This window comes from Bos taurus, chromosome X (assembly GCF_002263795.3).
Source record: "Bos taurus isolate L1 Dominette 01449 registration number 42190680 breed Hereford chromosome X, ARS-UCD2.0, whole genome shotgun sequence".
Lineage (NCBI taxonomy): Eukaryota > Metazoa > Chordata > Mammalia > Artiodactyla > Bovidae > Bos > Bos taurus.
The window spans coordinates 126,427,166-126,452,858 of NC_037357.1; the positions used below are offsets into that span (position 1 = coordinate 126,427,166).

General features: G+C 40.9%; 1 protein-coding gene across 2 annotated transcripts in view; it reads right to left on the reverse strand.

Moving 5' to 3' along the window:
- REPS2 (RALBP1 associated Eps domain containing 2) overlaps positions 1-25,693 on the reverse strand; it is a 244,962-nt gene that overhangs the window by 138,286 nt on the left and 80,983 nt on the right. For both annotated transcript variants that reach the window (XM_024988440.2, XM_024988439.2), the window contains exons 5-6: positions 19,678-19,775; positions 4,494-4,632 (exon numbers count right to left, since the gene is read on the reverse strand). In XM_024988440.2, the coding sequence (XP_024844208.1) occupies positions 4,494-4,632; positions 19,678-19,775 (237 nt within the window). The remainder of the gene's footprint in view (positions 1-4,493; positions 4,633-19,677; positions 19,776-25,693) is intronic.

The window sequence follows — 25,693 nt, forward strand, 5'->3', positions numbered from 1 at the left end:
TTGCATTGATCGCTGAGGAAGGCTTTCTTATCTCTTCTTGCTATTCTTTGGAACTCTGCATTCAGATGTTTATCTTTCCTTTTCTCCTTTGCTTTTCGCTTCTCTTCTTTTCACAGCTATTTGTAAGGCCTCCCCAGACAGCCATTTTGCTTTTTTGCATTTCTTTTCCATGGGGATGGTCTTGATCGCTGTCTCCTGTACAATGTCATGAACCTCATTCCATAGTTCATCAGGCACTCTATCAGATCTAGGCCCTTAAATCTATTTCTCACTTCCACTGTATAATCATAAGGGATTTGATTTAGGTCATACCTGAATGGTCTAGTGGTTTTCCCTACTTTCTTCAATTTCAGTCTGAATTTGGCAATAAGGAGTTCATGGTCTGAGCCACAGTCAGCTCCTGGTCTTGTTTTTGCTGACTGTATAGAGCTTCTCCATCTTTGGCTGCAAAGAATATAATCAATCTGATTTCGGTGTTGACCATCTGGTGAATCAGTCCATGTAGAGTCTTCTCTTGTGTTGTTGGAAGAGGGTGTTTGCTATGACCAGTGCATTTTCTTGGCAAAACTCTATTAGTCTTTGCCCTGCCTCATTCCGTATTCCAAGGCCAAATTTGCCTGTTACTCCAGGTGTTTCTTGACTTCCTACTTTTGCATTCCAGTCCCCTATAATGAAAAGAACATCTTTTTTGGGTGTTAGTTCTAAAAGGTCTTGTAGGTCTTCATAGAATCGTTCAACTTCAGCTTCTTCAGCATTACTGGTTGGGGCATAGACTTGGATTACTGTGATACTGAATGGTTTGCCTTGGAAATGAACAGAGATCATTCAGTCGTTTTTGAGATTGCATCCAAGTACTGCATTTTGGACTCTTTTGTTGACCATGATGGCCACTCCATTTCTTCTGAGGGATTCCTGCCCACAGTAGTAGATATAATGGTCATCTGAATTAAATTCACCCATTCCAGTCCATTTCAGTTCGCTGATTCCTAGAATGTCGACATTCACTCTTGCCATCTCTTGTTTGACCACTTCCACTTGATTCATGGACCTGACATTCCAGGTTCCTATGCAATATTGTTCTTTACAGCATCGGACCTTGCTTCTATCACCAGTCACATCCACAGCTGGGTATTCTTTTTGCTTTGGCTCCATCCCTTCATTCTTTCTGGAGTTATTTCTCCACTGATCTCCAGTAGCATATTGGGCACCTACTGACCTGGGGAGTTTCTCTTTCAGTATCCTATCATTTTGCCTTTTCATACTGTTCATGGGGTTCTCAAGGCAAGAATACTGAAGTGGTTTGCCATTCCCTTCTCCAGTGGACCACATTCTATCAAATCTCTCCACCATGACCCGCCCGATATTCCTGCTTAGAGGCAAAGAAACTCTTACATTTTCATGACCTTGAATTAAGCACTGATTTTTTTAGATATGATTGTTGTGCAAGCAACAAAAGAAAAAATAATCTGGACATCAAAATTAAACTTTTTTGCTTTGCAAGACACCATCAAAAAATAAAAGGACAAGCCACAGACTAGGGAAAAAATATTTTCAAATCATATGTCTAGAGAATTTGTATCTAGAATACATAGAGAACTCTTACCACTCAACAATTTTTTTTAATGGCAAAGGAGGGACTTCCCTGGTGGTCCAGTGGTTAAGAGTCTATGCTTCCACAGTGGGGAACACGGATTTGTCCCCTGGCTGGGGAATGAAGACACCATATGCTGCAAGGTATGGCCAAAAACTAAGAAAAATTTTAAATACAGAAAAAGGTTTAAATAGGCATTTCTCCAAAGAAGATATACAAATGGCCAATAAGAGCATAAAAAGATGGTCAATGTCATTCTTCATCTACAAAGAGATATCACTTCCATTCACTAAGGTGGATTCAACCAAAAGATAGTAACAAGTGTTGGCAAGGATGTGGAGTAATTAGAACCCTTAGACACTGCTGGTGGCAATGTAAAGTGGTGCAGTCACTTTGGAAAATAGTCTGACTGGTTCTCAAAAGGTTAAATGTAGAGTTATCATATAAGCCAGATATTCCACTCTTAGGTATATATCCAAGAGAGACAAAAACATACATCTACACAAAAACATGTACACAAATGTTCAGAGCAGCATGATTCCTAATAGCCAAATAGAGAAAACAACCCAAATGTCGATCAAATGATGAAAAGATAAATAAAATGTGGTCTATCCATACAATGGAATGATAATGTCATAAAAAGGAGTAAAGTTCTGGTATATACCACAACATGGATGAACCTTAAAAACATTATGCTACATAAAAGAGGTCACACACCAAAAAATACATATTACACAACCCAGAACTGGTAACTGTATAGACCGAGAAAGTAGTTTAAAATGGTAACCTAAGGCTAAGGGAGGGGTGGTAGGGAATGCAGGAATGGGAAATAAATACTAGTAAGTAGGTGGTTTGGGGGGAAGTGTTCTAAATCTGTTGTTCTTCAGTTGTTAAGTCATATCTGATTCTTTACTACCCCATGGACTGCAGCATGTCAGGGTCCTCTGTCCTCCACTATCTCCCAGAGTTCCACATCTAGATTGTCACTAGACTAAAAACATTTAATAGTACACTTTAAATGGGTGAATCTTACAGTACGTAGACTTAAAATGTTTTATAAAAGGGGCCATCAATTGATTGCAATGTATGAACCTCTCCTGCCCTTGATCAAACTAAAATTTTGAAAACGCAGCTGCGAGATAATCAGGGAAATCTGAGCAAGACTCGATATTAAGCAATTTGTGGGTTATTTTGTGTTGTTTTTTTTTAATGTGCCAATGAGTTGTGGTTATGTTTTTAATAGCGGTCTTATCTTTACAGATACATCCTGAAATATTTTCAAATGAAATGGTCTGGAAATTGCTTCAAAACCATCAAGGCTCAGAGAGGCTATAGATAAAACCAAATTGTGAGAGCTGAGTGATAAGTATATAGAGGTTTGTTATACTAGCCACTAGAGTTGTGTTTTGGAGAAGGCAATGGCACCCCACTCCAGTACTCTTGCCTGGAAAATCCCATGGATGGAGCAGCCTGGTAGGCTGAAGTCCATGGGGTCACAAAGAGTCGGACATGACTAAGCGACTTCACTTTCACTTTTCACTGCCATGCATTGGAGAAGGAAATGGCAACCCACTCCAGTGTTCTTGCTTGGAGAATCCCAGGGACGGGGGAGCCTGGTGGGCTGCCGTCTAGGGGGTCACACAGTCGGGCACAACTGAAGCGACTTAGCAGCAGCAGCAGCAGAGTTGTGTTTGCATTTGAAACTCAGTGAGAGATAAAGGTTTAAAAGAAAATAAAAACATTCCTACCAAGTACCTATTTTCATTTGGCTAAATATCTCTATATATATTGTGAAGAAACTCATTTAAGCAGTGTATAAAATGAACATGTGGTCAATACATGAAATCTGGGTTTCTGGGTTTTTTTTTTAAATCATTTTGTCAACATTAATTTGTTGTATCTACAACATTCTGCCTTCAAATAAAGCCATTACTACCAATCAGACAATGATATCTGTGTTTATACAGGTATATTCCAACTACACACCATGTCAGGAGAGAAAATTAATTTTAGTCCACACTGCGATGTGTCAGGTAACAACTATCAATGACATATTGTCATTCTTCACAATTGAAGTATAAAAAGAAAGTTATATGAATTTTTCTTCCAGACTCTACTATTTCAGCTTGTCTAGCCTTCAGCCAGGTGAAATATAGGCATGTAGGAACGAAATCAATTCCTCTCAGCTTGAATTTTGCATGAGAACTCAACAGGAATATATATTTCTGAAGATACTACAGAACTAATATATGGACATAAAAATGCTGGCCAATTTTCCTCCAATTTTTTTCTCTCAGAAAAACCAGAGAAAGACTGGAGTCAAAGAAAATGAGCATGAACTTGAACTCTAAGGTGTATATAACATAAGGAGAACTGTGACAGCAACTCACTGGGAGGCTACACTATGTCCTTGCTCTAATACCAACATAATGAGTAAGCAATTAAAGGTGTCACCTTGGTGTAACACTCATTTCCAGAACTGCTCCAGCTAATAAGGCACAGAATCTGGACCAGGATGCTTCATATTCCCATTTAACTCCTTTGAAATGGAAACACAAACTTCCAAATACCATTGGCCAAGTATTTTTCTACATGGATTATAATTGGTAAGAAATTCAGAGGGATGGTATGGGGAGGGAGGAGGGAGGAGGGTTCAGGATGGGGAACACATGTATACCTGTGGCGGATTCATTTTGATATATGGCAAAACCAATACAATATTGTATAGTTAAATAATAAAATAAATTTAAAAAAAAAAGAAATTCAACCTCAGAGAAAAACAAACTGAAATCATAGAAGGTTTTTGTACTCATTTTGAATGGACTCTTTCTCAAGATGGGCACTGTTATTTCTGTGAGACAGCAAGCTGGGACCTGTGTTCTCACCCACCACACTTCATTACCTGAAATGAAGGAACTCGGATCAGGCTGAAGGGACCGGAACTGGTTGACATAGTACTCGCGCTGCTCTTCCGTTATCCTCCAGGGTTCGTCTGGGTAACTAGTGCTGTTATCCTGCAATTCTCTCTCCACTGAAAAGGACTTTAAAAAGAAATCAATAAGCAAATGCTCACAGAATCTGTCTTTTGTGAAATGAAGTAGAAATATTAAATCCCAATAAAAGTTACCGAGGATTATACTTATTTTTTTCTCAAGGGAATAAATGTGAACACCTCATGACTAGAGTTTAATGTGAACATAAACTTCTGAAGGGCAGACATGATGCTTTATACTTTTTTGTGTGTGTTCCCCAAAATTGCTAACAGGACTAAGCATGAAATATTGAACACTCGGGTAAGTGACAAAAGATTTACCAATGTGACGAAGGAGGGGAAGTACAATCATTCTTTTCTTCAAATATTCGCCACATTTTGACCCTTTCAAATTAGCTAAGCAGATCATAAAATAATCTAGATTCTTTTTAAGTCATTTTTTTAAAAATCTAGAACAGTTATAACTACATCATCTTTTTTTCTGAGGCATTCCCAGTGTATAAATCTGGGAATCAAATGCTCAGAATCAAGTCCCATGTCCCCAGGTCCCACTTGAGTGGCAAGTCAGAATCACCAAACCTCTCATTCCACATTTGTGAACTAAGGGTTCTACTTAGTAAGAGAGTGGAGTGCAGAGATGGGCTGTCATGGTACCGCAACAAACAGGGTAACAAAGGGTGCATCTGACCTGCCACTAGAGGGCATGCAAGCCAAATTTGAGAATTTAAGGATACAGAACCAGTGTAGTAGTGCAGGAGAACAAGCTCTGCAAGGGAACCGGAAAAGAAGCAAAAATGGTGATTCTGGAAAGAGCAGCCCAGAGCTTTGTTCCATCCCTCCCATCTACTCTGAGGTTAAGGTGCTTCTTGCAAACGCCACCTTCATGGAACAAGGAGGGTAAGCCTTTAAGACAAAAGGAGACTAGGAAAGGAGAAGTATTACTACTAATGAGCTATCAAGCTGCCTGCTTCTTGAACGCAGTATCAAGGAACTAATCATTAGGAAGGTATTCTAGTCACTAGCGCCAGAAAAAAACAGTAGATCATCTCTGTCCCCTGCCCCAAATTCCCCAACACACACACACCCCATTTTTGGAAGTAATTCTTCCCAGGAACACTTGACCTTCCTCTAATGCCATTCAGAGAAGAAACAAGTCTATAAAAGCTTGAGTTGTAATATAACCTTGAGATGCCATCTTTGAAGTTTTCATACTAGATGAGTTTCCACTAAATGTAAATCAAACCATTTTTAAATGCCCTGGAAGTCATTATCCATTAGTTAATGCCTTAAATTCAAAGAGTGTTTTGAAACTCACAAAGTATTTCACCCTCTATCTCACCTGAGTACCTCAAACTTTTGAGAAGTAGCCACAGGAGTTAGTAGTATCATTTTCCCAGATGAAAACTGAGGCTTAGAGAGTTTAAGGGACATGCCCATAGACTTCACAGAACTCCTGGAGTCAGCAGATAAATGCAGTTTTTTTAATCTGTTGCCAAAATTTCCATGCTAGGTGTTGGCTGCTACATTCCTTGGTACTAACATGGAAGCTTCTACTCCCCTAGAACACACTCCCCTTCATGCCTGGAACCAAAGCTGCCATACCCAATTGTTGTTAGCATCAGCCCACGCTTGTTCTTTTCCCAATCCCATGACCATCTGTTCACTCTATTTCCTCTCTCATATTACCTGACTCCTGAGTGGCATCAGTAGTCTCTTGTTCTTAGTTGCTCAGTCGTGTCCGACTCTTTGTGATCCCATGCACTGTAGCCCATCAGGCTCCTCTGTCCATGGGGATTCTCCAGGCGAGAATACTGGAGTAGATTGCCATGCCCCTCCTCCAAGGATCTTCCCAACCCAGGGATTGAACCCAGGTTTCCCACATTGCAGGTGGATTCTTTACTGTCTGAGCCACCAAGGAAGCCCAAGAATACTGGAGTGGGTAGCCTCTCCCTTCTCCAGGGCATCTTCCTGACCCAGGAATCAAACCGGGGTCTCCTGCATGGCAGGCGGATTCTTTACCAGCTCAGCTACCAGGGAAGTCTAATCTGACAGTAGAAATCAGGAATAAAAAGGAGAAAGTGATTGATTTTCTCTGCTTAAAAGCGTACAGTATGACCTGTTACTCAATAAAACAAATTCACCTCCTCCACCTTGCTTTTACAACCCTTATAATCCAGCCTCCTCCTTGGTCACATAGCAGGCTTCTGATAGCCCATATGCTCTCTCCTCATGGGTCAGATTTGTGCCTTCTCCCCAAAACACTCTTTCACTGATCCCAGTGTGCACAAATCCTACCTATTCTCAAGCTCCATGGCCCTGAAGGGCTCTCTGATGTACCTGCCAGGCCCACAGGCACTGCAGAGGTGCTTCCTGCTCCCTAGCCCCCCAGCTCTGCTACAAAGATGGGTCTGGTACCACATGTGCACCACATGGCCCACCTCATGCCTGATCTCCTCCGCCTCAGTCTGAGTAAGGGTGGGTGGGCACACAGGATGCTCTGGTGTAGAAAGCTCTTCTCTAGAGAGAACAAGCTGGGCCAGATGCTCATTCTTGGGGATATAGATAAAAGTGGAAAGATAAACCAGCAGAGAAAGCAGACCCTGAGCAGATGTACAGCAGAGTTGTGGTGTCAAGCTGGGGCCAGCTGGGACTTAAAAGTCATGGGAGAGCCAGAACCAAGCACAAGCAGAACCTGCAAGGTACAGAAGTACTAGAAAGAGTCTGGGGGTTGTTGGGAGCCAAAAGGTAAATGGACACTAAAGTCAACTCAACTAGGGCAAAGCCCGTTAATAGAGTAATAAATATGAATAACCAAGAGCTCCCATTCCTGGGGACCACTGGGCCACTCCTTGTCTCTCATTTTTTGGATTCCCATGAGAACCCCAACCCCTTTCTCCTTCTCAAGAAAACTTAAGCTGACAGGAAGAGCTCCCACTCCTTAAAACCAAAAGTGCCTTCCAACAACAAGGGAGGACATGTGAACACTGGGCAACCTGTACATGGTGTGGCCCTTCTACCGGCTCACACAAAACACATTCATTGACCCCAGTCTCTTTCCCTTTGCTTTTCACTGCATGTTTTTAACTGATTTGACAAACCAAGTGATTTGAACATCTTACAATGTGAATCCCAAGTATCATACAGTTTTTGAACATTTAAAGTGTTGTTAAATATCTTCATTCAGGTTTCAATCTGGAGGGCAAGAATTGTATCATCTAAGCCTTCATTCCACACACAACCCCTAGCAGGCACAGCACAGACACTACAAAGCCAGGTGGAGGGCCACTTATTGACAGGCTCTAACAACTTCAGGGTTATATCTTATATTGAAAGAGATGCAGAAACACTTCTCTAAGCTGTGCTTAATGAAAGAAAGCCTGTAAGTCCATTTCATCTTTTAAAGCTTGAGATCTATCAACAGACATCCCTGTCAGTTTCATGGTCTGATCTCTATGGAGAGGTCTCAAGTTCCTCATCCATTTAGTGAGTGATTTCAGAGACAGGTAAAGGCATATGGAAGGGGCAGATCACATTCCACATACCTGAAGCCAAAATATTCCAAAACAAAGCTGATCTATTCCCTGGTGGCTCAGGCGGCAAAGAGTGCCTGCAATGTGGGAGACCTGGGTTCGATCCCTGGGTCGGGAAGATCCCCTGGAAAAGGGAATAGCTACCCACTCCAGTATGCTTTCCTGAAGAATCCCATGGACAGAGGAGCCTGCTGCGCTACAGTCCATCGGATTACAAAGAGTCAGACACGACTGAGCGACTAACACTTCATTTTCACTTTGGGTTCATTTGGAGGAGATGGTTCCCTGTATCTGGTCCCTGTGGTGAGATGGCAAACCTGGGTTCTCCTGCACTGTAGGCAGATTCTTTACCATCTGAGCCAACCTCAATGAACCCAAAAGGCAACCATAATAATCAAAGATCTGAAAAGTCAGTCACCTAAGAGAGAATATCTACTTGCAAAGACTAGAGGCACTGAGAAATGGAGATGGGGGAGCAGTGAGCCTTGGGCCTCTGAAGAGAAGCCAGAACCAGGAGGAGCTCCACCTCCATGTGTGCCCAAGGAGCACCCCCAGTTTCACCCCATCTCTAGTGGTTTGGTTGGCTGGGTGGAGATCTTTGGTACTTGGTGCCAATTTTGAGCTCTGGCAGTGTTCTCAAGAAAATATAAAAAGAGAGAGAGAGAATCTTCCACATCTGTGTGCTTAAGCCACATACATATGGTTCATTATACAGTTTCTCTAGACACAGGAGAATTAGATTTGCTTATATTTAAAACATTCAAACCCTTGGTTTTGTTTCAAGTGAAATCCAAATATCTCACACTGCAAGTTGCTATCTCTGGGGAAAACAGGCTGTTTATAATGAAAGAGACTTCAAAAGACTCATTTAAAAAAGTAATACTATTAATAAAATCCCAAAAGGCAACATCTACCCCTAAAGTATCTTAAAATCAAACATAGTTGAAAAATATGAATTGCAAGAAGGCATGTTGGGGAGAACTTAAGAAGGGAGTGTGTATTTTTTCAACTATAGAACATTTCTGTTTAGCATATAATTCTACCCTGGAGGCCTCCTATAAATGCTGCCTTAGAGTCCAGCCATTTCACCTGAGGGTGCAATGATGATCGTAGAACAGAGTCCTTTTGGTGCTTAGCAAACAACAAACCATCTGGGGGAGCAAAAACTCCTAGCAAGCCCACAGTGTCTATGTGAGGACACCTCCCCTGTTAACAATCTTTTGGAAATAAGAATGCCATAGAATAACCACAGATCAAAGCATGATCTCATGAACAAAGGTGTGAGAGGACTCAACCACCCTAAAGGGAAAGACTGGCTCACAGGCTGTAAGACCAGACTATAGCCTACATGAACATTAAACTGCCTAAAGAAAGATCATAGGAACTGATCCATCATGGGGCAGAGAAAAGAGTCAGAGAAGCAAATGATAGCTGTGCTTCTATGTGGGATTATGCTGGCTGTCCTTTGATCATTCACACCCTACCTGCCTGGTGCACGGGTCTCACTGAGTGGCTGCCCAGCCAGGAATGACATTTTCCAGCCCTTCTTGCAGTTAGCCACAGACACATGACTGAGTTCAAGCCAATGCAGGGGGAGTGCAAGTGACCTGCACCACTGCCCAGAAGGGCTAGCACCCCATGGTTCTCCTCTGTGCTTCCCCCATTGGCCCACTGAGAAAGGGACAGCAAGGCCATAGGACACAAGGAGCCCTGGCGCCTGAATCACTATGTGGAGGAAAGCTGTCTGCCAACCTGTGAGATGAGTGAGAAACAGACCTATTGTGGGAAGTCATTAACATGCAGGGCATTTGTTATAGAAGCTATAACTCTAACCAACCTATTCTTCAAGCGAGGCCCAAAGGAAAGGCAGACCTGCCTAGTACCAATGGCACAGCCACTGCTGCACCAAAGATGAAGCATGAAGCCATCTTTTTGTAATATGACCACCTAATAACAGCTTTCTAATTGGATTGCTCATGCAGACTATCTATAGGCACAGCATGCAGATGCATCTTTACAACCATCTTTCTGTGCTTGGTTAATATGACTCTATCTTTCATGAGTTTGCAGGAGACTCTCAGGGACTTAGTACAGAGTAAAGAAAAAAAGAGGGCTATGGTAAAACTGAGAAAAGTTGTTAAATGAAGAAAGGAGCTAGAGAAGTAGACAGAACTCAGTGATTTTGTCTTTCACATCCAACCATTCTGTGTCATACTCTGTCTATATAGTCTTGTCCTGTTTCCCATCTCACTCTCATTCTAACATAAGGCCCATGATGACAGGAATTTTTTTCTATTCTGATAACAGTTATATCCCCAGAGCCTAGAAAAGTGCCTATCAAGCAGTAAACACTCAAAAGGTGTCTGGCAAATGACCGGAAAAACTGTCAATTCTAACTCACAGAACAGTTAACCTGAGTTCTCCTATAATGACTGGAGCTGAACTTTAAATGCACTTACCAAACAACTGTCACTCAGCAGTGTAAAGGCTGGACTCACCTATGAAATCAGAGAGGGTAAAAAACTTTTTTTTTTCACTATTTAGCTTTAAATAATTATAGATTCACTGGAAGTTGCAATAAATAACTTCTGGTTTTGCCTACAGTGAAGTTAGTCACAATTAAATCCTAACAGAGCAATTTAACTTTATCAGTTTCTTCATGGAAATAAATCTACAAAGATGCCTTTAATCACATACTACCAAGCTTACTTAGGGATCTAATCTCAACAGCTTAGAAGCCCGAAGGCCAAACTATAGAAATCTCTTGAGTTTAATGAGCAACGCACAGTTGCTGCTTATTAAGATAAACCAAAAAAATTTTAATGATCACCACAGACATCGAAGAATGTTACATAATACATATTCATGATTTTGCTAAGTGTCATTGTGAGCACCTAATATACTGGATCTGTTTTCATCTTCACAACAACCCTGCAAAGTAGGCCCCATGAGCTTCATTTTGGAGAACAGGAAACTGAGGATTAGGGAAGGGAAGTGACATACCAAGACCACACACCTAGTAAATGGCAGAGTCAGAATATGAACAGAGTCCAGAACAAGTACTCTCACTCAGCAAGCTCTGGGGTTCTTCCTATCTTAAACATCCATCCATCCATCCTTTAGCGATGTACCATTTCCTTTTAAGAATTAACCTCACTGCAATGCCTATATTATTTCTGTTAATTCTGCAGATTGAAGATCTCAGCTGAGGATGTGAATATCCTATACTTACATCTCCCTCCCCATTATCTAGTTTAGTTGCAGATTCTGGCCAGCGAACTATTAAATTATACAGAGCACCATCTTATTTCTTACGTAACTTTTGCTTATAAGCATCTGGTATGTTTTCATATCAGGAAAAAATGACCATGTCTGTCATCCTCAGGGCATGCTGGCATGGTAGCTAACCCTTAGAGGTTACTTACTATTTCCCAATGGATGAGTCAAGGACAAAATGTTACAGGCAATCTACCCTGCAAGCAAGACTGCTGGGAGGACTGAAAGGATGCAGACTAGTGAAGAGTCCAGAAGAGTAAGGGGGCCAGAGAAGAACTCGGTCAGTAGCACCTCCTGTTGGGATAGGTGATGGGGGCATGACACCGCCTGCCCCGCTGAAGTCTGGGGATACTGATGCACTTAGGGGTGAAATGGTGCTGCTGTAAGGAGCCTTTCCTGTTCACACCACACCATCTACTAAGACCAAAGGGGCCTAGGAATCAAATACCACACTCCTTTCCAGCTTTACAAAGTACTTTCTGACACCAGGAGTTCAATCGGGTGTTTTCAGCTACATCTAAGAGGCTAATTCAGAGGCACCCTGACTATCAATCAGTGGGGGCCCCAGCTACTTCCACGAAACTTCTGAACACCGTAAACCTTTAATGAAATGCTCACAGAGATGGGGTGGAAAAGCAACACTGACCCCACAAGTAAAATGTGCTCATTTGCTTTCATGTAACCAACCTGTCTAACCACATGGATGCTGGAATCCTCATATGTACCATCCTACCATTCTGACATTTCTCACTGCCTCTAAGCATGGATTCTGAAATACCTTAAGGTGGCAACCCAATTAGTCATGCTATTTACTGAATCAACATCTTTGTTCCATAAACATCCTTCAATCTCTATCCCAAGCACCCTCTTCTTATGTCCTGGAGCCACCTTTCTTTCAGTGATCCAGTATCTCCTTAATATTCTCATCCTGTAATACACATGTTTGCCTTTCATGTAGAAGTGTCTCTCAGTGAAGAAATTAGGTGATTACAATCACTTGAATCATTAAGAAGCATTTACATTGGGAGAACCCGGGGATACCACAATAGACAGCTACAAAAGATGTAGGCTGAGAAAAGTAAATTGCAGTATCATTCAGTAAAATGTTTTAAAAATAAGAGATAGCAAATTTCAAAACGAATTATAAGTAGATGAAGGAAATAAGTAGGAAAAGGAGGCTGGATGCTGTGAAATACAGGACCTCTTTGTGGTAATAACAGTGACCACTGGGGTATCTGTGGGTTCTAGGTAGAGTCAGGGAAGTAGAACACACATATCGACCTTCTACCCCTCAGGAGATGACCAAACTCCAGCTAGGGTTTGAAATCAAATGGGGAATGGATGTGGTAAAACAAGATGTCAAACTAAGAATAAATCACATGCATTCCAATAAAATTTATCAAACTAGTTTTTCCAGTTACACACAAAGGCAAACAAACATATACCCTCTCCCTCCCTCCCTCCTTTCCCTCTCTCCCTCCTCCTGCTCTTCCTCCTCCCTCCTTTCCCCTCCTCCTTCCATTTAGTCAGAGGAAGAGAATTTAGCTGTTTGAGCAACTTTGAGAGGTCAACACGCACACGCACACGCACACGCACACGCACACGCACACGCACACGCACACGCACACGCACACACTGTGTTGACATTTACCATCCTTAAAACAGGTTTTCCCAGCCCTAATCTCTACCCATAAAGAATCTGCCTGCAATGAGGGAGACCTGAGTTTGATCCCTGAATTGGGAAGATCCCAATGGAAATGGCAACCCACTCCAGTATTCTTGCCTGGAGAATCCCATGGACAGAGGAGCCTGAGTGGGCTACAGTCCATGGGGTTGCAAAGAGTCAGAAATGACTAAGTGACTAACACTTTCACTTTCACTCTCTACCCATAAACTAATTCAACTTTGCTGTCAAGAAGGTAGAAACAAGAAATCAGTGCCAGCAGGCCTGGGGTGCTCCAGACCAAAAAGAAGTGGAGTTCCTAACCTCCTCCAAGTGCGTTGGGGGCCCAGGACCTCCTCTCAACCATACAAGAGAAATGCTAAGAACTACACCAAGATTTCACTTTTCACTTATCATACGGACCAAGATTCCTAAGTTTCTTAGCACACTGCATTTGCATGGATATGAGAAAAGACACACTCTCATACATTGTTAGTAAGTGTGTAAATGGGCACAGTCTCTAATTTGAAAATCTCTACCAAAAACTAAAAATGTGTAGCCATCTCACCCAATTATTCCATTTCTAAGAACTGATCCTACATATATACAGTGAGTTTTGAGAATCTGCCCCTAGAAGACTATTAAACTCATCCCTTCAGAAAGGAAAAAAAAATCACAGCATGTATGTTTATGGTTTAAAAATTGAGTAAAAGATATTTATAGTGGGATCTAGTTGGAAGGATATTTTATTTCTCAGACCAGTCTCCCTAAAGCGAGGTTAAGGTATACTGTATATATTAGATATATAAGAATAGCTATATGTGCTTATATATACATAAAACATTCCCAAAATGATACAAAACAAATGGACTATCTTGGCTACCTCAGGGATGGAAAACCAAGAAATATAGGATGCCCATTCCTCCAGGTGAGGCTCACAGATAAATGAGTGAACAAGCAATGAACTGCTTTTTAAGAATGAAAAAAAAATGGGAGCCCCACATGTATAAGAAACATTAGAAAGTTCTCACACTTCATGCTATCAACGGGAAAAAAGCATAGATAAATTCAGACAAAGGAGAAAACCAAGAGGGCAAGAGTGAGGCTGAAGAGGGCATTTTAAGAAGGTGGTCATTGTTAAATGCTGCCAAGGGGTCAATGAGACATGGACTTAACACAAGGTAGTTTCTGGAAACCATGGCAAAGACAGAAGCAGTGGTGCATGGTGGGAGCAGGAAGGTCAATTCCAAACCCTACACCAGCAAAATCATAAATGACTATGCCATCTAGATGGTTAAGATCACTTGTGAAAAGTAAACCACAAAGGGGCTTCCCTAGTGATCCAGTAGTGAAGATTCTGTACTTCCAATGCAGAGAGAGGGGGTTTGATTCCTGGTTGGGGAAATAGGATCCCGCATGCCACATGGCCAAAAACATTAAAATTAAAAAACCACAAAATGATCTATCAATACACTACAACAGAGAAGGAGGAAATAAGATTTATCATTTCTTTACAAATGCTGTCAACTATTCATCAACATAGGTTGTGTGCTCAGTATCTGAAATTTCAAAGGGAAAAATATCCAACATCTGAATGAAAAAATAAAAATATCTGGGCACTGAATCCACATAAGCACCTCTGAAATGCCAAGCCCACAAGCTGCAACAGTGCCGACCCAGAGTCCCTAAAAGCCTTCCCCAGTTCCCAGAGGCCATGTTCCTTCCAACGAAGACAGGAAGGACTTAAATACAAGGCCACAGAGGAAGCTACAAGTGAGGCTGTCATGGGCATAGCAACATGGGGAATGAGTGACTCGCACAGTCCAGCACCACGACCAATCCCTATTAATCGCCTACCACCAAAATCCTTTCACGTCACATCCCCTCATCTACATGGCTAATTCTGGTTAGCATCTGCTTTCTGTGATGTGCAGTCCAGCCAAACCAAGTTGACAGGCATAAGAAGGAAACCTAAGAACTGAGGAAAAACACATCAGCCATGAAAACCACAGACTGCTGTCCCAAAAAAAGGCCCCTTGTTCTCATCTTAAACTGAAGGCTCCAAACAGGAGGAGGGACCTCCACTGACACCAAACAAACATTAAGGGAATCAGCCAGTTGCAGAGAATTACAATGGACTATTAAATTCATTCCAACTAATTCATGTTACAGAACAGAGAAGGAACTTGCCTAAGGTCATGCAGTATATGGCTAGACCTGGGCAAGAACCTGTCTGACTTTTGTGCATGATCCCATAAGTCCTCTTAATGGCCAATGGCTGCCAAATACTTCTACTCAGTCCCAACTGTCCCCAGCCTCTGGCCACATATATCCTACCATCTCCTTGACACTGCCTTTTGGCTGTCTCAAAAGCTCAAATCTCAACACTGATCTCATGATCTTGCCTCAATACTCCCAACACTAGTTTTTCATTCAGGGCTTCTCAGATTAACAGATGACATCACCATCCATCCACTTCCTGAGACAAAGACCAGAGAGTGGTGTCCAGTGTTTGAACTCTAGCCCAACTGCTTCCTAGCTGTGACCTTAAGCAAGCTAAATGAAGTCTTTATACCTCAGGTTCTGTCATCTGAAAAATGGGATAATGATGGAAATTACCTTATAAGATAGTTCTAAGCACAGCAAGAGAGGTGAATAAAATGCAAAGCTCATAGTAAACATCTCTGTTTGTGCAGCTCCCTCTCTCCTCTTGCCTGCTCTCCCTCAGCCCTACTCCCTCACTTGGACAATAAGGATCAGCCCTTACCCTTTCAACTCAAATGTGATTTCCCACTGGAAGACTTCCTTGATCAACCCCTGCCTGCTAAGGCTGGGTCCTAACTTCCCACCTCCTTTTTCATCCTCAAAGCACAGTATAATTTCTGCTCACCACACATCATAATTATATATTTGCTTTGTGATGGTCTGATCAATAGCCACCTCCTCCAATAGTCTATAAGCTCTAGGAGGGCAGGGAATGGGAGTACTATATCTCATTTTTGTACTCTCAACATGGTACCTGGCACTTAACAGGTGTTTAGTAAACATTAGTTGCTTAAAGTACTCAAGAAATAGAGGAAAATAATAGAATGGGAAAGACTAGAGATCTCTTCAAGAAAATCAGACATACCAAGGGAATATTTCATGCAAAGATGGGCACAATAAAGGAAAGAAAGGGCAAGGACCTAACAGAAGCACAAGAGATTAAGAATAGGTGGCAAGAATACACAGAAGAACTGTACAAAAAAGGTCTTAATGATCCAGATAACCACAATGGTGTGATCACTCACCTAGAGCCAGATTTCTGGGAATGCGAAGTCAAGTGGGCCTTAGGAAGCATCACTACGAACAAAGTTAGTGGACGTGATGGAATTCCAGCTGAGCTATTTAAAATCCTAAAAGACGATGCTGTGAAAGTGCTGCACTCAATATGTCACCTAATTTGGAAAACTGAGCAGTGGCCACAGGACTGGAAAATGTCAGTTTTCATTCCAATCCCAAAGAAAGGCAATGGAAAGAATGTTAAAACTACCATACAATTGCACTCATCTCACATGCTAGCAAGGTAATGCTCAAAATCCTTCAAGCTAGGCTTTAATAGTATGTGAACCAAAGTCTTCCAGATGTAAAAGCTGGATTTAGAAAAGGTAGATTGATCTTTGATTAAAGATTAAATTGCCAACATCCAATGGAGACAGAAAAAGCAAGAGAATTTCAGAAAAACATCTACTCCTCTTCATTGACTATGCTAAAGCCTTCGACTGTGTGGATCACAACAAACCGTGGAAAATTCTTCAAGAGATGGGAATGCCAGACCACCTTACCTGCCTCCTGAGAAATCTGTATGCAGGTCAAGAAGCAACAGTTAGAACCAGACATGGAACAACAGACTGGTTCCAGATTGTTAAAGGAGTACATCAAGGCTGTATATTATCACCCTGCTTATTTAATGTATATGCAGAGTACATCATGGGAAATGCTAGTCTGGATGAATCACAAGCTAGAATCAAGATTTATGGGAGAAATATCAACAACCTCAACTATGCAGATGATACCACCCTAATGACAGAGAGCAAAGAGGAACTAAAGAGCCTCTTAATAAAGGTGAAAGAGGAAAGGGAAAAAGCTGGCTTAAAACTCAACATTCAAAAAACGAAGATCATGGCATCCAGTCCCATCACTTCACGGCAAAGAGATGGGGAAACAATGGACACAGTGGCAGATTTTATTTTCCTGGGCTCCAAAATCACTGCAGACAGTGACTGCAGCCATGAAATTAAAAGACGCTTAGAAGGAAATCTATGACAAACCTACACAGTGTATTAAAAAGCAGAGACATCACTTTCCTGACAAAGGTCCATATAGTCAAAGCTATGGTTTTTCCAGTAATCACGTATGGATGCGAGAGTTGGACCATAAAGAAGGCTAAGCACCGAAGAATTGATGCCTTCAAACTGTGGTGCTGGAGAAGACTCTTGAGAGTCCCTTGGAGAGCAAGGAGATCAAACCAGTCAATCCTAAAGGAAATCAGTCCTGAATATTCATTGGAAGGACTGGTGCTGAAGATCAAATACTTTGGCCACCTGATGCATAGAGCCAACTCACTGGAAACAACTCTGATGCTTGGAAAGATTGAGGGCAGGAGGAAAAGGGGGCGACAGAGGATAAGATGGTTGGATGGTATCACTGACTCAATGGACATGAGTCTGAGCAAACTTTGGGAGACAGTGAAGGACAGGGAAGTCTGGCATGCTGCAGTTTATAAGGTCGCAAAGATTCAGACATGATTTAGAAACAACAACAAGTTTTTTAAAGTGCTCAGGAAGCATGTTTACTAGAAGAAAAATGGGCCTAGAGATTAGAAGAGAAGGCTTGGGACACCAATCTAAATGAGAGCCCAAGGCTATCGCCTGCCAGGTGGCCATACATAAAGGGCCTGGTGAGCCCCATCCAACCATAGTGAAGCTCAAGATTTACTGCTTGTTTGACCATCATTCTAACAATTCAGGATGTGGTCTCCACAGCACTAGAATCAGCACTAGACTCTGCAGAAACAAGGACAGCCACACCTTGCAGATTTTTTTAGATGAATCCCAGTCTCTCTGATACCTTTCTTAATGTAACTATCACTCCACAGTGGGTGTGATTCTCATGTTTAAAAACACTTATTTCTGTACCGTAGGACCTCCAAATGCAGCCAACTACTCCATCTGGGCGCTCAGATGAAGAAACAACTGTCTGTTCCAACCTAGGGGTAAAACTAGCTCTACTGGGCTTAGGAGAGAATGGCATCTTGGCTCCCCAGTGTGGTACCAATAAGGGATTTTCAGGAATATTTTTTACTATAACCAATGTTTATTTATACAGCAACTCTAGAACCTAGTCTCCTTGTAACATGGCACTCTAACGAATATAGTGAAGTATTACAAAGAACAGGTTTTGACACTGGGAAGCCTGGTTCAAATTCTGGCTCTGCCACTTACTAGTTATAAATGAAACTTTAGACCCATGACCTGACCTCTCTCAGTTACCTCATCTGTAGTTGGATATGATAGATGGAGGAAGCGTTACACACAAATACACAGCATAAAGCTGAATTATCTACCATCTTTAAGAAAATTCTTTGTACACCAGAGTTCTACCTCAGAAATTCTGTATCATGCCTGCCATATCATGCCTACTTATCTCCAGAGGCTATAAAGTGGACACCTCAACCTCCCTTAGCCTTGTTTATTCTCTTCTAGAATACCAGCCCACTTCATTATGGGACTATCTAAGATCACCCTCTATTGTGAGGAGATCTCCCTACACATAAATGATGTTTCTTCCTCAGTTGGACAATTGAAATGTTATACAAACCACCCTACGTCTTCCTGTCTTTAGAGTCAAACAGCCAACTCAGTTTTCCCACAGTTTCTCTCACACTGCTGCACTCACCCTTTTTTGGGAATATGACTCCACCAGCATAGGACTCAGAGGTACTACACAACCTAACAGTTGCAGACATGGGGTGAAAAAACAGCTCTTTATCCAAAGGAAACAATGGAGAAAAGGAAAGTAAAATTTTCTAAGTTGTGGTGTAACAAGGAGAAACTGAGATATCACTTGTGCTTCTACCATATTTCTTGTGTATCAACTACAAATAGGAAACTGTATGCTGCCAAGTAACTGTTCTCCAAATAGCAGTGGACTAGGCACTGACAGAAAATACAGGAGAATCACCTCTGCCTTCCAAAGCTGGTAATTTAACTGGAGGCACAAAACAAATGGGCAATAGCAAAGTATGCACAGAATATGTAACAGTAACAAATAAGGCAGAGATAAAAGTAGTCTGTTTTAGACAAAGTAAAGCCCTCCTGAAGGAGGTGCCTAATGATTAAGCAGATGAAGGTGGAAGGGCATTTTGGACCAAAAATAAAAAACCAGGCCAGAGTAGTCTAGAGACACAGAGAAGGGAAGAAACAGACAGAGTAAATAGATTTAGAAAATATACAAGCAACAGAACAAGAAATACAATATCTGCCTTAGGGGATAGCTTTATACCCTCCTTAAAGAGGGGGCAGGCTTCAAGAAGTCACACCCCTGAAGTCTCCCACTGGCATAACCCAACAGAGGCATCACTTACCCGGATAAGGGAAGCCTGATGCCGAGGGGGTTTGGCTCCTGGGCCTCCCGTTGAGGGTCCCTCAGGCTGGACAAGGGGCTGTCTAGCTTCATAAGGAGCTGAAATGGCAGGAGGGAAAGTCAGCATGGTTCACAAAGATTCCACCCAAAACTTATGAATTCACATTCAAACTGCAACAGTGTCTGCTCTTTGGGGAAGAACTAGTAATTAGTTTATACACAAAGGGTCACATAAGACAAACAAGGGCTTCCCTCATAGCTTAGTAAGTAAAGAATCTGCCTGCGATGCAGGAGACCCTGGTTCAATTTCTGGGTCAGGAAGATCTGTAGGAGAAGGGATAGGCTACCCACTCCAGTATTCTTGGGCTTCCCTTGTGGCTCAGCTGGTAAAGAATCCACCTGCAATGTGGGAGACCTGGGTTCGATCCCTGGGTTGGGAAGATCCCCTGGAGAAGGGAAAGGCTACCCACTCCAGTATTCTGGCCTGGAGAATTCCATGGACTAAGTCCACGGGGTCGCAAAGAGTCAGACACAACTGAGTGACTTTCACTTTCACTTTCTTTCACTTAAGACAACAAACCTTGGTGCCCCTGGGTACAATTTAACTGAACCATCTAAAAACAGTCAACAAAGTCATAATAAAGCAGGGAGATATTTACATCAGGTTAAGATTAGCAATAAATTGGAAAGGTGGAATAGTGTAAACCTAAACTGGGATAGAAAATAATGAGAGTAGTTAGAAAAGTGCCATGTTTTAAGTGTTCAACTTCTAAATATAAGGTAAATTCTATATATACCCTGCTATTTAGAATGCTTCCACTCATCATCCACACTCCCAAGATGCAAGAAAGTGAGTATGAATTTTGAACATTAAGAATCAACATTATCATTTTGCTTATTTTTGAAAAATAAATGCCACTATCTTCTTTTCCTTATGGAAAGAATGTAAAACCAAATAGAGAAAAAACATAGAACAGTCTTATGGACTCTGTGGGAGAGGGAGAGGGTGGGAAGATTTGGGAGAATGACATTGTAACATGTAAAATATCATGTAAGAAACGAGTTGCCAGTCCAGGTTCGATGCACGATACTGGATGCTTGGGGCTAGTGCACTGGGATGACCCAGAGGGATGGTATGGGGAGGGAGGAGGGAGGAGGGTTCAGGATGGGGAACACATGTATACCTGTGGTGGATTCATTTTGATGTTTGGCAAAACTAATACAATTATGTAAAGTTTAAAAATAAAATAAAATTAAAAAAAAAAAAAAAAAAAAAGGAATAAATGCATTTTATATTTATTACTTTATCATTCAATAACCAAACTAAAAATAATTTTTCTACCTTTAAGAAAAGTTTTTAAGTCACAAAAATGAATGCCTATTTTTCATTCCTTTTATTTCCAGAACACTTAATAACAACTTTCCCAATATGATACGAAAACAGTTAAACATAACCAGGCAATATTCAGCTCCAACAGAAAGGGGAAATTATCACTCAAGATGAAACCATTTCTGATCTCTGTAGGTTAACAGTTCAGGTTTTTGGAAGTATATAAATAAGTAAAAGGCTTTCTTTCTATAGCTTCCTTATACATCAAATTAGGTAGAGACAGAACAGCAGCCTGTTGTGGCATCATCTTTAGCAGAGTTCGAACTTTTTAAAATAAAGAAGGTATAACAACAGGACATCAAGAACAACAAACCACTCTTGGGCTCACATCTGCTCTTTGTATTTCCTCCAAGGAAATGGAATACATTATTATACAATTATTATTAACACAATATTATAACATTAAATTACATTAAAACATAAAAATCACTGTCTGGAAAAATGCAAAGCAGATTTTCTGATGCTGCTAAGAATATATGATGCTGCAAAAGAAACATACATAGAGAATTCATAATCCAAATCTTAAAATATAAGTTTCAGATGGTAGGCAGGTGTTGTCCTCAAAGAAGGATTTTTAAGATCATTCCATTTTGAAGGATCATCAAATTTAACTCCTACTGAAAGGTCTGAACCACAGCAAACTGTACCATGGCTGGGATACCAATGGTCATAAGCTTTCCCTGGGAAGCTGATCCCTCTGCCTCCCCTTAGAGGGAGGGAACTTCTACTGCTCAGGAAGGACACATGTAGGGGGAGGCTGACTGGCCCATGGCTCCAATCCCTCACCAACAATGGCCTTCCTTCCCTTTAAAGAGACAGACGTATCGTATCAATAAGGCTTAAATGAACACTGAGCCACATGGTGGGTCATTTTTCAAGAGGCCTGGCCTCAATGGCAGATTTTCTCTTCATACCCGTGTGGGAAGCGTGGGTTGGTCACACCTGCCTGTGACTGGAAAGATGAGTGTCTAAAACCTTCTGGTCACAAATCTTAGACGCATGCTCCTATCAGTTGGTACCAGAGCTGATATTCAGGCCACTATCAGTCTGACTCCTGTCTCATTCCTCAACTGAAACTGAACTCAGGAGGCAAAAGATAGGTACTACTCATTGTCTCTACTCTTTCCCTCCCAAATAAAACCTGAAACATGCAACTCAATACAAAACAAATAATTCTTAGATCCCCTTATAAGAGGTTGAACAGGGAACTAGAAGTACCACCTTTCTCCAAGGGGAAGATTATAAAATGAACCTTAAAAGATTTCATCACTCTGAGATTCAGTGTCAAACTAGAACAGAGATCACAACTAACTGCCCAATAAAAACTCTCCATCTGCAGTCACCCACTGAATAATATCTAGAAGGTGACTTTCAAGAATACTTGAGCTTCAAAAACATAATGAGTACCATATTCTAGAAACACAAAAGAAAATACAAGGGAACATCTTAGCACCTACAATGTGCCAGGAATTGTGCTAGGAATAGATGTTTATATAATATTACTCATTTCATCCACAGAGCAAAATTCTAAGGCAGACTTCATTTCATTTCACAGATAAGGGAAATTGAGGCTCAGAAAAGCAAAATACATAGTCATACAGGCTGGAAATGGAAAGAAATGAGAAACGTAGGCCTACCAAGTCTACCTTTAGGCCCAGGAGACCAACATCACAGCCCATGCTCTTAAGTGAGATGATACCTAGCACTGATACATAAGAATAAGATGCATAAGAAAAAGTAGAACAGACACTGATTTTAAAATAAGACTTTAGACAGCAGAAGAAGCAGGTTTAAAGAGTCAAAAGTAGTTACCTCTGCATAGAAGAAATATATCTCAGCATAGCAATGAATAGCCCATATATGACAAACGCACAGCTAACATCAAACTTAATGGTAAAAAGCTGAAAGCATTTCCTCTAAGATCAGGAACAAGACAAGGATGTCCACTCCCACCACTTTCATTTAATGTACTTTTGGAAGTCCTGGCCATAGCAATCAGATAAGAAAAAGAAATAAAAGGAATCCAAATTGGAAAGAAGTAAAACTGCCACTGTTTGCAGATGACGTGATACTACACAGAAAATTCTAAAGATGAAACCAGAAAACTATTAGAACACATCAATTAATTTGGTAAAGTAGCAAGATTCAAAACTAATATGCAGAAATCTGCTGCATGTCTATACACTAACAATGAAGTATCAGAAAGAGAAATTAAAGAAACAACCCCACTCACCATCACATCAGAAAACAATAAAATATTTAGGAATAAACCTACCTATGGAAGCAAAAGACCTGTATTCAGAAAACTATAAGACACCAATGAAAGAAACTGAAGATGATACAAATGGAAATATATACCATGTTCTTACACTGGAAAAATAAATGCTGTTAAAATGACCATACTACCCAGGGCAATCTAGAAATTTAATGTAATCCCTATCAAATTACCAATGGATTTTTCATAGAACTAGAACAAAAAAAATTATATTTATATGAAAACAAAAAAGATCCCAAACAGCCAAAAACAATAATGAGAAAATCAGAATGGAGCTGGTGGAATCACACTTCCTCACTTCAGACTATACTACAAAGCTACAGTCATCAAAACAGTATGGCACTGGCACAAAGACAGACACACAGATCACTGGAACAGGATAGAAAACCCAGAAATAAACCCATGCACTTATGGTCAATTAATCTACAACAGAGGAGGCAAGAATATACAATGAAAAGACAGTCTTTTCAATAAGTGATCCTGAGGAAAGTAGACAGCTACATGTAAAAGAATGAAATTACAATATTCTCTAATACCATATACAAAAAAAACTCAAAATGGATTCAAGGCCAAAATTTAAGACCAGATACTGTAAAACTTTCAGGGGAAAATATAGGCAGGACACTCTGACATAAATCACAGCAATATTTTTTTGGATCCATCTCCTACAGTAGTGAAAACAAAAAGAAAAATTTAAAAATAAGACCTGGGACTTCCCTGGAGGTCCAGTGGCTAGGACTCTGTGCTCCTAGTGCCGGGGGGCCAGGTTCAATCCCTGGTCAGGGAACTAGGTCCCACATGCATGCTGCAATAAAGACTCAATGAAGACAAGAAACAATTTTTTTTTAAAAGGGCTCATTTTTTTAAATGGGACCTAATTAAACTCAGAAGTTTTTATACAATGAATTAAACAATAACATATACATACTACTAAATACAAAATAGATAAACAAGGACCTACTGTATAGCACAGGGAACTATATTCAATATCTTGTGATAACCTATAATGGAAAAGAATCTGAAAAAGGACACATACACATATATATATCATTTTGCTGAACACTGAAACATTGTAAATCAACTGTACTTTAAAAAATAAATGTAAAAAAGAAAGAAAGAAAGAAAGGTAGTTGCCTCTAGAAACCAGAAACAAGTTGAGTCAGAAGGAGAAGTATTACTGTGATTTAAACATTATTTTTAAAAATACAGATGGCAACTTCTGCCTCTGAGGGTTGTGGTAAGTAGAAAACAGTGCACACAAAGAACTTGGAATGATGCATGGCACTTAAGTCTTATCCAGTGAGCATCAGCTATAGCTACATCCAGCAAAGGAGGTGAGCAGGCACCCAGGAGAGAGGCAGAAGAGGGGCTCTGAATCACAGACTGTCCAAAGATGCTGCTGCTGCTAAATCACTTCAGTTATGCCCGACTCTGTGCAACCCCATAGATGGCAGCCCACCAGGTTCCCCCATCCCTAGGATTCTCCAGGCAAGAACACTGGAGTGGGTTGCCATTTCCTCCTCCAATGCATGAAAGTGAAAAGTGAAAGTGAAGCTGCTCAGTCGTGTCCAACTCTTAGCGACCCCATGGACTGCAGCCTACCAGGTTCCTCCATCCATGGGATTTTCCAGGCAGGAGTACTGGAGTGGGGTGCCATTGCCTTCTCCTGATTTAAAACGTACACATATGCCCCATTAGCCAGAAATCATGGCAGAATCTTGGACAGAAAAACAACCCTAGAAAATGTATTCCTAGAAAATTTTCCTAGCAGCAGAACTCATTTCTGAAAATGTATAAATTCAAGTTTAGGGATCATGATGTAGGAGAAAAACCAGGAAGGGGTAACAGAAACTTAGAAAACAATGTTTCAAGAATAAAAGAGTGCCCACAATAAAATGTCACTTCACATGTAACAGAATAGCTAAGATTAAAAACACTGAAGAAAGAAACCAGAGTACCAAGTGCTGGCAAGAACACTGAACTCTTATACATTGCCTATGGGAGTATGCAGTCACTTGGTGAAACTCTTTAGCAGTTTCTTACACCTACCCTAAGGTGCATCAATTCCACTCCCAGGTGCCAGAGAAATGACATATGTCACAAAAAGACTCATACCCAAGTGTTCACAGCATCCTTATTCATAACAGCCAATGCTGGAAATAACCTAAATATTCATCAACAGAAGAATGGATCATCACTCCATGATACATTCATACAGTGGAACAACACTGAGTAATATATTAACGGGAACAAACTGCTAAGACACATAACATGAAGAATCTCAACCACTGTGCTGAGGAAAAGACACCCAAGAGTACGGTCATTCACTATGATTCCATTTATATGAGTTTC